Source organism: Coccinella septempunctata, chromosome 3 (genome assembly GCF_907165205.1).
Source record: "Coccinella septempunctata chromosome 3, icCocSept1.1, whole genome shotgun sequence".
Taxonomy (NCBI): Eukaryota; Metazoa; Arthropoda; class Insecta; order Coleoptera; family Coccinellidae; genus Coccinella; species Coccinella septempunctata.
This window is the reverse complement of record NC_058191.1, coordinates 35,451,499-35,466,630: the sequence shown is the minus strand read 5'-3', so window position 1 is coordinate 35,466,630 and position 15,132 is coordinate 35,451,499. Positions and strand designations below refer to the sequence as shown.

The 15,132-nt window shown below is 34.2% G+C and overlaps 6 protein-coding genes across 7 annotated transcripts; 3 read left to right on the top strand and 3 right to left on the bottom strand.

The window, feature by feature from the left end:
* Positions 1–127: 127 nt before the first annotated feature.
* On the bottom strand, positions 128–1,596 carry LOC123309310 (ferrochelatase, mitochondrial). The gene has a single exon (XM_044892361.1). It carries the CDS (start codon positions 1,416–1,418, stop codon positions 255–257), a length of 1,164 nt encoding a protein of 387 aa, XP_044748296.1. The 5' UTR covers positions 1,419–1,596; the 3' UTR covers positions 128–254.
* A 227-nt stretch (positions 1,597–1,823) lies between these two features.
* On the top strand, positions 1,824–2,788 carry LOC123309313 (proteasome subunit alpha type-6-like). Its single transcript, XM_044892366.1, has one exon. It carries the CDS (start codon positions 1,946–1,948, stop codon positions 2,684–2,686), a length of 741 nt encoding a protein of 246 aa, XP_044748301.1. The 5' UTR covers positions 1,824–1,945; the 3' UTR covers positions 2,687–2,788.
* Positions 2,789–3,237: 449 nt separating this feature from the next.
* LOC123309311 (polyprenol reductase) lies at positions 3,238–4,953 on the top strand. Its single transcript, XM_044892362.1, has 5 exons — positions 3,238–3,900; positions 3,964–4,158; positions 4,235–4,363; positions 4,522–4,679; positions 4,741–4,953. The coding sequence occupies exons 1-5, from the start codon at positions 3,540–3,542 to the stop codon at positions 4,831–4,833; spliced, it is 936 nt and encodes a 311-aa protein (XP_044748297.1). The 5' UTR covers positions 3,238–3,539; the 3' UTR covers positions 4,834–4,953.
* Positions 4,954–4,955: 2 nt separating this feature from the next.
* On the bottom strand, positions 4,956–6,662 carry LOC123309312 (glycerol-3-phosphate phosphatase-like). 2 transcript variants are annotated; one of them, XM_044892363.1, is made up of 4 exons: positions 6,273–6,662; positions 6,086–6,223; positions 5,347–5,696; positions 4,956–5,145 (listed from the first exon to the last, which is right to left on the bottom strand). In XM_044892363.1, the coding sequence occupies exons 1-4, from the start codon at positions 6,528–6,530 to the stop codon at positions 4,956–4,958; spliced, it is 936 nt and encodes a 311-aa protein (XP_044748298.1). In that variant the 5' UTR covers positions 6,531–6,662. The 2 variants fall into 2 exon arrangements, with proteins under 2 accessions (XP_044748298.1, XP_044748300.1); XM_044892365.1 differs by lacking the exon at positions 6,086–6,223 and having other exon boundaries at positions 6,273–6,544.
* A 133-nt stretch (positions 6,663–6,795) lies between these two features.
* On the top strand, positions 6,796–9,176 carry LOC123309308 (mannose-6-phosphate isomerase). Its single transcript, XM_044892360.1, has 6 exons — positions 6,796–7,122; positions 7,193–7,334; positions 7,609–7,761; positions 8,290–8,457; positions 8,512–8,714; positions 8,926–9,176. Exons 1-6 carry the CDS (start codon positions 6,805–6,807, stop codon positions 9,118–9,120), a joined length of 1,179 nt encoding a protein of 392 aa, XP_044748295.1. The 5' UTR covers positions 6,796–6,804; the 3' UTR covers positions 9,121–9,176.
* On the bottom strand, positions 9,169–14,872 carry LOC123309314 (gem-associated protein 5). The gene is made up of 15 exons (XM_044892367.1): positions 14,646–14,872; positions 14,213–14,577; positions 13,267–14,077; positions 12,905–13,105; positions 12,602–12,847; positions 12,377–12,548; positions 11,954–12,119; positions 11,616–11,897; positions 11,408–11,535; positions 11,154–11,328; positions 10,768–11,052; positions 10,561–10,708; positions 10,230–10,493; positions 9,713–9,930; positions 9,169–9,534 (listed from the first exon to the last, which is right to left on the bottom strand). The coding sequence occupies exons 1-15, from the start codon at positions 14,822–14,824 to the stop codon at positions 9,356–9,358; spliced, it is 3,819 nt and encodes a 1,272-aa protein (XP_044748302.1). The 5' UTR covers positions 14,825–14,872; the 3' UTR covers positions 9,169–9,355.
* Between the last annotated feature and the right edge of the window lie 260 nt (positions 14,873–15,132).

Here is a 15,132-nt window from a genome sequence, read left to right as displayed (position 1 = left end):
CATGAGCAGAATTTTAGGCCGAGGTCACACTACAGATAACGTTTTTGCTGGTTGTTCGAAATCATAGGAGACCAACCATTCAAAAAAAAAACTATAGCGTTGATTAGAGCGGGGAATTCAAATGTTGTTGAAATTAAAATTATAATTTACTTATAAAAGTTTACAATTGATCCAACATAACATAATATATTATAAATGTTTTCTTATTCAAACAAGTTAGGATGTTGTTATTAAAAAAAATTTTTTTCATCACATCAAAAACTGGCAACCGACTTGAACCATTTCTTACTATTGTAACAATTAGAGTTCACACAGTGGGGGCACTGATTTAAGAATTTTTTGGTTACTGGAACTTTATTTTCAAAATGATGTTTCACTATATCAGCTAATGCAGATATGAATATTGGTTGAACATTTGGAGCTGGAACTCGTCGAACTTCTTCTACACCAACCTTTTCAGCCAATTCTTGACAATACTCAATGTCTAATTCATGCAAGGTTTCAATATGTTCATTGACGAAAGCAATAGGAACTATAACAAAAGACTTCTTTCCTTGTTTAACATATCCTTCTATAGCTTCATCAGTGAAAGGTCCTAACCAAGGCAGTGGTCCTACTTTTGACTGCCAAACAAGTTGATATGGGTTACAATATTTCAACTCATTCATTACTAGATTCACAGTTGTGCCTACTTCTGATGGGTAAGGATCACCTCTATTCACAGCTTTGAGGGGTAAAGAATGAGCAGAAAATAATATAATAGTATCCTTTCTATTCTTTTCTGACACTTTGTGTAGTTCTTCTTTAATTAGATCAGCAAAACATTTAACCAAAAGTGGATGTGAACTCCACCTATCTATAACACTGATTTTCAGATCTTTCATTGCCTCATTATTTTTAAGATAATTATAGATAGCATTATAACTGGAACCTGAAGTTGCACAACTGTACTGAGGATATTGAGAAAATAGTACAGCATGTTCTATTCCATCTCTTTTCATTTCCTCAAAAGCATCTTTTGTAAAAGGATTTACATAACGAAAAGCAACATAATGTTTATAAGGACCATGGTTTGGGAGAATTTCTCCCAGCTTCTTGCATAATAACTCTCCCTGTTTATTCGTCCAATCTAAAATGGGTGATCCACCCCCAATTTCTGAGTACTTTTTTTGTACCTCTGGAGTACGACGCTTAGCTATCCATTTTCCCATATAGTCCTGAGCAAATGGTAACTGAATCATATCTCTATCAGTCATTATGTTATGCAAATAATCATAAACTTGTTCAATCTTCTGGGGTCCACCCATATTCATCATAACTATCCCAGTTTTTGTTTTATTTGAGGCATTTCTAATGGAGTTATTTATAATTGCAATTGCAGTGGGTTTTGAATTGAGAATGGTCCTTGAAATAAACATTTCTAAAGTGATATTACCAGTACCACTACAGAATAAAACAATTAAATATTTCTGAACAAATATAAATATTTCATGAGATTTCTATTTCCAATGAATTATTCCAGGCGATTTGATGATAAGTGAGAAATCAACTTTTCCAGCCTGGAAATTTAGGTTAATTTGAATGTGACAGAAGACAAAGAGGTTAATCACTTAATCAGAGACAACCGCAGCAGAAAAGCAGAAAGTCTCTGCAGATGCAGTCTACCGTGACTAACACGTATTTAAATTTTAAAATAAGAAAGAAATTCGAATCTCGACCAAATAAGATTTCTAGATTAATTAGAAAATCAAATTTTTATTGCACAACATCTGAGTACCTCACCGATCTAAAAGAAAAAGATTGACAGTTCCTTAACCTATACTTATAAGAAAATATCGAAAAATAATATTGCCGAGTAATCGTACCACTATTGTTGTGTGTAGCTTCCCAAAGTTTTCAATTAATTAATTCATTAATTTCTAAAAGATAGTAAATTTTCGACGAAATGTCTAGAGGTAGCAGCGCTGGTTTTGATCGCCACATAACTATTTTCTCTCCAGAAGGACGCCTGTACCAAGTCGAATATGCCTTTAAAGCCATCAATCAAGCGGGTTTAACATCAGTAGCTGTTAAAGGCACAGATACTGCAGTATGTGTTACCCAGAGAAAAATTCCTGATAAATTGATTGATCCTGCTACCATAACTCACCTTTTTCAACTAACAGATTCTGCTGGTTGTGTCATGACTGGGATGATGGCCGATAGTAAATCTCAAGTTCAAAGAGCTAGATATGAAGCTGCCCAATTTAAATACAAGTATGGGTACGAGATGCCTGCCGATACTTTATGCAGAAGAATAGCTGACATTTCTCAAGTATACACACAAAATGCCGAAATGAGACCTCTTGGTTGTTCTATGGTAATTATAGCGTATGACGATGAACTGGGACCTTGTGTTATGAAAACAGATCCAGCTGGTTACTATTGTGGATATAAAGCTGTTAGTGTTGGAGCCAAGCAAACTGAAGCTAATAGTTATTTAGAAAAGAAATTGAAGAAAAATAAAGAATTGAAAGGGGATGATGTTGTACAGCTTGCAATTTCTTGTCTGAGCAGTGTACTATCTGTTGATTTCAAACCAACTGAAATAGAAATTGGTATTGTGACAGAAGATCAACGAAAGTTCAGAAAATTGGAAGAGTCTGAAATTGAGAGACACCTTACTGCAATCGCTGAACGTGATTAATAAATCACAATGGTTAAATTTTAATTAACAGTTGATATAAGATTCATTTGTGTTTTTCATACACTATAAAGGTATTGAAATAATAAATTTTCTATGTGAAAACGAAATTTTTATTTCCAATGAATTTATGAAAACTTTTTGTAATAATTGCCACAATGTTTCTAGGGCTACAGCAGATTTTCCTGAGAGTCAAGTTATTTTATTTAGCTCGGGTTGATACTCTGATATATACAAAGATTTTATCAAAGTTGAAACTTGGAACTCTTGCAAAGATTCGGAACAGCTGATTTTGGCAGGATTGGTATTTTCCCTCTGGGGCACACAGGTGTTGGGTTCATGTTTTTGTGATTGCGAGTGGTTTTTATAAATCCTTATGATCAATCATAACTGATTATCTGAGAAAATGGCGTTCAGTGATTATAATTTATCCCTAAGTGGTAATATGAAAGTGCCCCTAATAATTTTGAACGTTTGTGACCATAGATAAACTAATCTATGTTTGTGACACTGGTTTGTGATCATCAGCGTGACCGTGACGTCATCCGAAATAAGTAAGGTTAGAGGAATCGCCAAACTGAGCTAGGTTAGGTTTGAATATTTTTATTTTTTCGATCCTTGTATCCACTCTATTCAAGGATGTTTTTCGATTATATGGGTACATAAAAGAAAGCCAATAAATTGTGAATAATATGAATCGGCTCAATTACACAAGGTCGCAAAAATTTTATGTTTTTCAGTCTTAATCCAATCTACCTTTCATTTGGTTCAAACTAGGTCTTGCGAATAAGTGGAACATGAAACGGTTCTCTTAAACTAAGTTAGCGGAACGTAAAGAGCTCAAAACCAAAGCAATATGGATCTTCTAAATTACAACTTCAATTTGAGTTCGGTACATATAATAGAATTTTATTTTCTGGTGATATCAACAGCTGTGATTTTTCTTGGAGTTCTCATAAATTTATTCGAAAACTATCTGCCTGCATTTATCTTGAAGACGTTTAGATGTGGGAAGCATGCTTATAAAGGAGTTACAAATTTTCCAACCATTGAATTTCCCAAATCATCCTTCAAGCAATTTTATCAAGTAGGACTTGTAGCTGCAATTTTAACATATCCATTAGTAGTTGCAACTTATATTTTTCATTTGAAAGTGCCTTCTTTTTTTTCCATATTATTATTTCATTGTAGTGGTGCTCAACAACATGTCGCTCGTGGTGAGTAAAACTGATATAATATTATTTCTGATTCATATTCACTATTCATATGGTTTATTTCAGTATCGGCAACTAATATATTTGTAGCAATGACTTTGATTACTTTACAAATAGCACGAAGGTTTTATGATACTCACTTCATTTCTATTTTTGGTAGAAATAGTAAAATAAATTTGACTCATTGGATTGTGGGAATAACTTATTATCCTATGGTCATCCTGGCTATATTATGTGAAGCTCCTAATTTCACAACTGATGGTAATTTTTTATTACATTTTTCACACTTGATTTGATTTCTGAACTGTTTTATTTTAAGCATGAATTACTATTTCAGAATCAGAAAGAGCTGATTTATTTAATTTAGGCATTCTTGAAATATGTGGAGTACTATTGTTTTTCTGGTCCTGGTGGCATCAGCATGTCTGTACTATAATTTTAGCCAATTTACGAAAAACTAAGAAAGGTTTGTATTTGTATAAGATTTAGTTTGAAGTAAAATTAAAAAAAGGGTTCAAGTTAATTGTCAGATTGGGCAAAGATATTTCGAACCTACTCTTTTTCAAATGAGGAGGTTTATTTTGTTCGGTTCTTAAAACTGTATGAAATTAATTATTTTCTTAGGTAATAGCAGTGACTACAAACTTCCTATCGGAGATTGGTTTGAATATGTTTCCTCTCCACATTGTAGTGCTGAGATTTTAATGTATGTTGCATTGACTATTCTTCTTTGGAAAAGTAGTACTTGGGGGTATGTGATGTTATGGGTTTTTAGTAATCAGGTAAGCTGTTTATTTTGATTCTAAAAGGGGAAATTTTTAGTTTGTCTATAATATTTTTTAGATTGAAAGCATCCTCTTGAGTCATTGGTGGTATCAAGAAACCTTCAAAAATTTTCCCAAAAATAGGAAGGCTTTAATCCCTTACATTTATTAAATGAAAATTTGTTATTGTTGATTTCATATTTTATAATACATAGATAGGTACATGTTATACTTTTATAAAAATTTAGTACATTATTATAAAATTAAATTGATTTATTTACTTTAATCCATATTTCAAAGTTTCAGAAATGGCAACATATCTTCTAACGACTTGGTATACAAGTCTGGTAAAAGTCCATCTGTTGTTTCTCCTAGTAAACTGGATCGAAGTTTTGCATGCACTTCATCAGTTTGGGTCATTCCAGATAATACTATAAGAGTTTGAAACCCACATTCTTGTCCTAGTAGTATGTCTATTTTCAACCTATTAAAAAGGTTTGGTCAATATTTACTGATCTTCCAATGTGCAAAGTTTTGTTTTTGGCTATATTTGTGAAGGAGTGAAGGTAAAGGCAATGTTACTTTCAGCGCGCTTGTTATGTGCCCCTTATTTTGAAAACTGGCGCTTGTGAAAAATTTCACTGGAATATAAAAAAAGACTCAAGAACAAAGGTAGTGGATTCACCTATCTCCCAGCAGCAATGTTCTTTGTGCGTCTATGCAGTGATGCATCTTCAGATATTCCATGATATATTTGCTAGGTTTCCCCAAAATTTTCGCTTTCCTTCCAGAGCAGGTTTCGATGGCTGTTAAAATTGCTCCGGTCGAAGGAACGGCTTTAGGGCTGAAACCGCTTCTCCTCTCTTCGGAGTTGAGCGCCACAAATTCACAAGTAGGATCTTCCAGATACGTCGCGGCTTTGATCATTTTCGAAAGGGAAAAATGTTCGTCCAGACCAACAACCACGGCTTTCACGTTGGGTTCTATTTTAGCTGCCAGGTAGGTTTCGTGAATTGTTTCCGAAGAAGGATCTGGCTGAAAAGTTGGCCTCGTTTTATTCTACAAGAGTCTAAATCGATGGATTTCTGGTCGATTCAAATGCATTCCAGTTTCCGCTAAAGTTTTTAATGGAAATCGTATGTATGGATACCACAGATTACAGAGATTTCTCTGTAATCTGTGATGGATACAGTTCCAGGAGATTCAAAATGTGGCGAGCCAAGTAATGAATAAGAAGAACGTACTAGCTGTTCTATCTGAAAAGCCCCATCTTATTAGAAGGGGGACTCGTTTTGATGAAAGAAATCTAAATAAGATACACGGAGACTTATCATACAACTTAATAATACGATTGGGAGTGTGTACAAGTAAAGAAGTATAGCTTATTTTTCGATTATGTATAATATCCCTGAATATATTTTTACCCCAGTGCCTATGTAAGTGATACCAAAGGTTTCCAGTTCGTGAGCAAGTCCTCTTGAACCTATCACGTAAGCCGTGTCATTGAAATTTTGGCTCCTCAGGTAGTAAGCCGTAAGAAACGAACTGGTTACCACTTCATTCTGAAATTCAAAAATCTCAACCTTCGTCGTTATCAGGACTTCATCATACCTTGTGTATGACGAATCCCAATTTTTCGGCATGCGACACTACCTCCTCTCTAGTTCGCAGCGTGTTATTCGTGAAGAAAAATATTTGTTTCCCGCATTCTCTCAAACGGTTCAACGTTACGGACGACCCCTTTATTTCCTTATCAGAATTCCATAAAACCCCTTCGCAGCATGTTAGTACCGTGTCGAAGGAATTGAAAAATCTCCAGAATATGTGATTTGAGATGTTCGTCAGTTCTGTACAAGATGAATGATACATTTGGAGATTAAAAACAGGATTGAAATTAAATTGTCATTCGAACACTCAAAATTCTGATAATTCATGTAAAATGGGTTGCATATCTTTCAATTGATCAGCTGATGTAAGCCGCAAACGTCAAATATTGTTTACGTAACCTTAAATTAAGACGATTTTGAAATCATGAACGTCGAAGGTTATCACTATCGGTAGTGTTATTATCAAATTTCCCGATTGATATGTGAAGCCTTTTTAGGATTTGTGGTGCACAAAATTTCAAAGTGATTTTTTCAATATGGAATTAGTTTGTGGTGTTCAAAATTATGAATGGGGTAAAATTGGCGAGGAAAGTAAAGTAGCTGAATTTTTGAAATCTGTTCAACCTAACAGTAAGATTGAAAAGAAAACCCCTTATGCTGAATTATGGATGGGATGTCATCCAAGTGTACCCTCCAAAGTGAAAGAAGGAAACGAACTCCTCCAAAGTATTATTGATAAGAATCCCTCAGTACTTGGTAAAAAAGTTACTGATAAATTTGGAAATCAACTACCTTTTTTATTCAAAATACTTTCAATACAGAAAGCATTATCGATTCAAGCACATCCGTCAAAGGTAAAGCTGGACCTGAACTCATGATATTCTGTTCTTCATTGATTTTGTTTCATGTGTTACTGTCGATCAGAAATTGGCTGAAGAATTGCATGCGAAACAACCAGATATATATAAAGACCCTAACTATAAACCAGAAATGGCTATAGCACTTACACCTTTCGAGGCTCTATGTGGATTCAGGCCTGTTTGTGAAATTAAGTCTTACCTGCAAGGTGCGATAAGCAATATTTAAGTAACTTCATAAACAATAAAAGTTGAAGGCCTTAAGGAAAACTCTCCTTCAGTTGGCTTGACAATTTTCAGTTGTTTTTAGATTTAGTTTAATATATTCACAATTTGGATCTAACAGTTTTATTTAGGAATTAGAAAATAATTCATCTAATAGTTATAACTTATTATTAGGTCTAGACTTTTATTATTAAAGAAGTATAACAATCAAACATATAGATACTTTCAATTTTAAATTAAAAATTAGAAAAAATTCAGCTGTTCCAGAATTGAAAAATCTTGTGCAAAACACAAATGCTGAGGACGATTTTCAATTAATCAAAAAGGCTATCCATTCTGTCTTGCAACAGCCAAAAGAAAAAATCGAGGAAGAGGTGAACAATTTGATTGATAGGATATCAAAAATCAAGAGTGAGTATTTGAAATTTCTCACTTGGTAGGGATGTTATTTTTATATTATTCATTTGATATTTATCCTTTTAGGAATTTCGGTGTATCTATTTTTCCATTTTGCTGGGTGAGACTTCTATATGTCTGTTTTTGTTCGAAAACTGTTACTACACTTCTAATTTTATGGATTCATTATTTCTTTTCATTTAGACTCGTTGAGAATGAAAGTATTGCATCCAGAAGGAATTATTTGCAACAATTTCACCCCTTCCAAGTTTTGAAAAATTATTCCTTCTAGGTACCACTTCCGTCACTGATTATAATTTTTTGAGCCCTATCAGACAAACTGTACTTTTCTGAAATTCTTAGGGAAATAATGAAGCTGTATATAAATTTTGTAGTGTCATTTTCTTCAGTGATATAGTTATATTTTCCCTTATCTGTTGCTAGTTGTATAAGGTCCTTTGTGAAATGACAAACTAATTTCTCTTTAATAAAATCAATCATTATTCTATTCATTCTTGTTTATGTTTATTTTTCGATTTTCAGGTGAACAGCAAAAATGCTATGAAAACGTGGAATTGATTCAAAGGTTGAGTAAACAATTTCCTGGAGATGTAGGCATATTTATGGTGTACTTTTTGAATCATATCAAGCTGAAGCCCGGAGAAGCAATTTATCTAGCAGAATGTGAACCTCATGCGTACCTGTGTGGAGGTAAGATTAAAAAAATGTATATTATGCATATAAAGTAAATGAAATCAATTTCAGATTGTGTTGAATGCATGGCCTGCTCAGATAACGTTGTGAGAGCGGGATTAACCCCAAAATTCATTGATGTTGATACTTTGGTTTCAATGCTGACTTATCAGTGTACAGCACCAGAAGAAAAATTATTTTGGCCTTGTGTAGAGGACACCTACACTTACGTATACCAGCCACCAGTGCCTGATTTTGCAGTAGCTCATATAAAGGTATAAACAGAATTTTATCCAACACATCAAATTTGGCCATATATAATACCATATATTTTCGAAATTATTGGTAAACAAAACAAAATTCGACCCCACTGTATTGAAATTCCTGACTAAATTACTGAAGTTTTTGTATACTTTGTGAATGAACTCAATTTTTGAGGAAGCTAGCGGATGGAAACATTTCCCTGTGAAAGAATCTGTTTTCCAGATCCCGGCAAAAACCAACCAACATTCCTTGGTAAAGAGAAAAACTGCCAGTATTCTGATAGTAACTTCAGGTAAAGGGACATCAGAAAATAAGGAACTTGGGCCAGGAAGAGTATTCTTTGTTCCAGCTGAACAAGAATTCAAAATTTCTGCAGAAGAAAATATGGAAATTTTCCAGGCTTTTGTCAATATTTGAGAAGTTTGTTTTCTGAAGTTTCGAACTAAAATCAATAAAACAAGCAAATTTAAAAAGTAAGGTTTTATTCCTAAAACTATCAACAAAATAAAAACTCAGCGTATAAAAATAAATCATTGACAATTCCTGTCAAATAACTCAAACTGGAACATCCTTATAACACTATTCATAAAATATATTGAGTATCAACTTTTAAAGATAAGAGTGCTTCAATGTGAAACTGTTATGGCAATGACTAATCAACGTTGTCAGTCTCTATTATACTTTCTTCAGATTCAGTAACATGCAGTTCGGCATTTTGAGAAACCTCTTCCAGACCACACTGTGGGCTGCTAACCTCTGGATTTGAACAATCCATTGCACTTTGTTCAGGTAATTTTGTACCTGATGCAATACCGTCCTCTTTCTCTTCTGCTGAAAATTAGCAATAATTTGGAGCAAGTTTAAACTTAATAACCAATTTTCATTGATGAATTTTTGAAATTCGCCCATTGTTTTCAAAAGTTAACACTTTAATGAATTGATTTCTCCCTCACATCAGTCTAACGGATAGTGAATCATGTTAATATTGTTGAAAATCATAAAAGCTTACCTTCGACAGTATCTATTTCCTTTTCTATCAATTCATCACTTTTTTGTATCTGATCTGAATCATTTTTCAAGAAAGCATTATATCGAAATTGAACAGCCTTGATCAGTTCTGTATTTCCTGTTTTTTCAGCCAACTCAAGAGCTAAGCTCAAGATGTTCAGTTCATTCCTTCTAAACAACAATTTAACTGCCTCTTCATATTTCCCCAATTTAATATAACTGAAAATTCATGTTAATCAGTGAAAAATATTTTATACATACACTGACCGAAAAAATCTGGCAATCAAAAATTTCACACATTTGAACTACTGCATTTAAAGGGTTTCTTTTAAAGCCATGTAACTTCTTTATAAGTCATCTTGGAAATTATGTTTGAAAATATCTGCAAACTCTTAAAAAATTATTACAATCAAATGAGTAGTTCAAGAGTTAGCCACTTGTGTCGAATTTTTGGTGGTCCAATTTTTTTGGCGGTCAGTGTGTAAGTTTCTGACAAGGGTGCTGTTATTGTCACTCACCAAATGGCGCCTGTTTCTAAGTTTCCACAAATTGTTGAAAACTGAGCCCACCTCATCACTATATTTTCTATGATAATACTGTCGTGTGGTAATCTAGTTTTCGCTAATGAGAGCGCCTCTTTGTAGAGTTCTTTCTCACAAAGGTACTCGATGGCCTGTTCGATATTATTACAGGCCAAAAAGTGGAGTGCCACTTCCAAAGGATCGGCATCTGGCTTACCAGCAAGTTGACCAGCGTATGTTTGACAAGCTTTTTGCCACAAGCTTAAAAAAATTAAGTTTCACCATGTATATCAACTGAAATTAGGATATTTTATAAAAATTTCAATACCTTATTGACACCATCGGAGCCAGAGAAATCAGAAGAGGGGTTACTCTATACTGTTCGATTGCTTCAACGATATGGTCTTTTAAATCGCCTTTAAAAACGGATACCGTTGTTGCAGCTTCAAACTTTCCTTTACTTATGTGTGATTGTTCTAAAAAAAATTTGATGAAAATCTCCATAAATCTACAAATAAATCTGTTTTTTACTCACCACTTGTATTTAGCAGAGTCATAACTTCATCTTTGGTACCAAATAACTTTCCGAATGACGATTTCTCTTTCGAAAAATTCTCCTCCGTCTCTTCCAAAATTTCCCGTAAAATTTTCACTTTTTCCTCACCTGGTTCGATTGTCCCAATATTCACAGCGGGAAGTATAACACTCTTCGCAGTTTTTATTACTTTCTTCATCTTCTTTGCAGCTTCTTCTTCCTTTTGTGTTGACACGTTGGACTTTTTAGAATTTTTCACGTGGTTTTCACATTCCTTCAGTACATCTGTTAAAAAAAGAATGTTGTTAATCTCTTTTGTAGATGAGGTGTCTAGATGCTGTATAAAAGTGGAAGAAAAGCAATTTTCTGAAGATAGCGGAACTTACCTTCACTTAAAGCTCCTTTATGGTCCTCTGTTTTCCATCCCATCAACATTGCGCATCTCGACAATGTCATAATAAGTAAATCTTCCTCAATGGGGCTCCAAACAATCGCCTTGATCGAGTTAAATCTTGCATCATAATAGGATGCCAATATTGTTTCAGTTGCGATATCCAAAACCTGAAAAAAACTTAATATCGAGTGGACCTATCTTTTTAAATGAACCGATAATGCTTAAAAAAGGATCAGAAATAGTTACATAGGCTAGTCCATCTTCGCCAGCTGTTACTAGTTGGTTGGCAACAAAATGACTCCAAGCCAAGCTCTTTATGCTACCACAGTGTATTGTCATCTTTGTTTTAACAACGTCCTCAATATTGAGAGTACCTGCAAATTATTGTTTTTCGACAAACAAATCTTAGAAAACATGTTGATTTTGAAAAATTCAAGTATACAATTGAACTTACCCTGTTTCTCTGTAACCTCCGCAAAGTCGAACAAATATAATATGTTGTCCATGGCCGATGCTACCCAGAATGATCTGGGAGTTGTTGTTTCACATACAGAATCTGGATGCCAAAGCATGAGCGAAATTTTCTTATTATTATAATAAGAAGCCATATGGGCAAGTTTCGAATCGTAAACGCTAATTTTTCCGCAACTATTCGATAATAACATCATAGACATGTCCAATTTCCAAGAAAAATAGTAAGGTACAGCATCGGATTTTAAATCTATTTTAATTGGCTCTGGAATGAACAATTTTTCATTGAGGAAGAAGTGTAACTGAAGGATTAAAAATTACCTTTTTTTGGGTCTTCTGGATCGAAGCAGACCAGGCTTCCTTTTCCAATTGCATATAACCAAGTTTTATCGGCATAAGGCGCCCATTGGATCCTGTGAATGGTGCTCGAGAAGTATTGCTGGAACCATGTAGCCTTTTGTTTGACATTGGTATTGAGAAGTCCTATCTGGAATAAAAAAGGGAATTCTAAACACTCACAATCAAAAGAAAAATATTCAGGAATACAAGGTGTCCTTTCTTTTAACAGGAGGTATATTTATTACAAGAAGAGTTGCTCTTTGAGAATGTGATTCACTTTCACCTCTACAATGATTTTTCTGGGATATACGCTTAACCTTCGATAATTTCCGTAATTACAGGATCAGACCAAAAATAGCACCAAAATCGTCGAAAAAATAAAAAAATCAATAATAATATACTCACAGTGCCTTCTTCTGTACTGAATGCAATGATCAGTTCATTTGTTGGATGCCAGTCCAAGCAGGTAATTTTCCCAAAAATCTTTGGAGAATAATTAACTGTCGAAAAAGATTTTGGGCTAGAACTATTTGCATTCCAAACTTTGATGGTCCCATTAGAGAGGCCCAAGGCAATTCTGCAAAAAGATAATTAGATAAAGGTCAAATTATATTTTTTTGAAGAACCTACCTGCTCGGATCTACAGGAGATAGTGCCATACAATTAACAAGTGCACAAAACGTTTCTATAGTTGCTAGATGAGTTATTTTAGAATCCAAAATTGTGTTCAAAAGGTACATATCATGTGAGAACGTCCATATTTTAATTACGTTTTCAACAAACCAGTCCTTCTCTGTCAAGATAGGGACATGAGCTGCTATCGTAAAAATGAAGTTATTATGCTCATTATGTAGCATTGTATACTCTTTTCTTCCGCTGGAATAAAAGATTTGTTAAAGGAAATTGTGCCTGATTACGTGATAACTTACTTACTCAAGTGGTTTAGGTAAAGTATATTTTAGAACCTCCCCTTTTCTTGTACCAACAAGGAGGGAAAATGGAGTTATCCATTTTATGGCAAACCATACTGAACTTGTAGGTTTTCTGTTCTTAGGTGCATGAACTTTCTTATCAACAATTTTGAAAAAGCACTGTAATCTCCCGTCACTTTTTGCTCTCCAAATATTCACATAACTACAAGATTAATATTTATATTCGCTGAATATAACTTGGGATGTGATGGATTCTGGGAAAATGTGAAGTTTATGAAGGGGGTCGTAACTGCCACTTATTTTTGGAGAAAATTTCAGAAAAAACCCTTGAAAGAAGAGAATGAAGAGAGAAATTGTACCAACCTGTCTTTTGCACAAGAAGCTAACAAAAACTCTTTCTTTGGTTCCTCAACTAGTGGTTGTGCGCTTTTAGGAGGCATGGTTTGTGGAGTTTCTTCACTAGTAGCTAATAATTCTTCTTGTTTTTCCTTCACAATAGGTTCAACAGTTTCACAAGACTTCACATCTTCATTAGAGGTGGTGGCCAAAGGTGGATCTTCCTCAATAGATTCGATATTTTCAGAAGACTTCTCTTCTTGATCTTTGCTAGAAACTGGTAATATTTCTTCCTTTTTTGAGTCTTCCGTAACAACTTCAACACCACAAGAGTCAGATTCCTCCACAATAGGTTCAACTTTTTCAGAACACTCCCGATCTTCCTTGCAAGAAGTTACTATAGATTTCTCTTGGGACTCCTCAATAACAGAGACAACAGCTTCTTGTGACTCATTTATTTGTTTTTGCTCTGAATTTTTCAGCTCATCTTTAATGATTAAGTCCTCAATTTTTTCAATTAGAGAATTACTAACTTGATGATCCTTATCAAGTCCTTCCATTTCGGATTTATCACTCAATGCCATGCATACTTCAAGATTAGGTTTTGAATCAACCAACGAAGTACCATCTTCTTTAAGTTCATCTCCTTTTTCACCTTCAATGATACACACAGTATTTGTTTCAATTTTATTGTCATCTTTAGCGTCAAGATCTTCACTATTGGTTCGAATTAGATTTCCGGGTTTGAGTGGAAATATGTTCACAGGCGCTGGGCACCAAGATAATGAAATTACTTCACTAGTATGCCCTCGAAGCCTGTGCAGTATACTGCCATTTTCTGTGGAATTAACAGGTTAATTAAAAATGTTGTCAAACAAAATTATCATCACGTTTTATTACCTCAAAATTTTACGATAAAAGTAATATATAGTTATAGTGAATAACACAGAATCAATTTTTAAAATCAACTCACTTCTGAGATCCACAACAACTATAAGACCATTTTTCAACCCAAGAGCTACTAAACTGGACGAATGTGGACAGGGTGCAAAGCAAGCTACATTAACTTTACTTTGTAATACATTAGGCAAGTGAGAAAACTTCAATTGAGGTATATGACACAAAGCAATAGCTCCGCTTTCAGTAACACTTAATATCCGATCTTCCGTTAAGAAGCGAGCCCCGACCAAGTTGTCCCTGTCTCCTTTATGAGATGGGCTGCACTTTTTCCATTGCCGTTTCTTTATGTCCCATATTTTAATCAAGTTATCTTCCCAAGAACACAATACCCACTTATTCGGAAAATCCCATTTTGGAGTTATGTCCACACAGACCACTCTGCAATTGAATTGAATGCAATTATTATATTAATTAAAGCTCAAACTGATTTGTTTCAATTTTCGCACCTTTGATTGGAGCCTTCATCTGTTAAAATTTCCACCTGCTGAGATTCATCTTCTGGCGATGGATGAAAAATAACGACATCACTTTTCGAACCGTATATCAAAGTATTATCCGGAGCACAGGCCAATATATGCGATTGAAACCAATTTGGCGAAGGTGGAATAAGGAAATTCTTATTCATTATGTATCCGTATTACTTCAAACTCACGATACTATCCTTTGATGCAATCTGAAAATGTGATTTTATGTGATTTTTTTTCGCGGGGAAAGAAGAAAAAATTATCAACTTGCCGGCAAAGATTACAAGTTTGCCTACCGGCACAGTCGGTTAGGTTAAAGTTAAAAAAACGAAATTTCTACCTCTATGAAAATTACCGCACAAAATTGAAAATTTATTAGCAGAAGATTATATTCACTTACTATTTTCGAACTTTTCTCTTTCGAAATTTCAAACTTACTTTCCAGATTCAATGAAGAGAACGAAAAGCG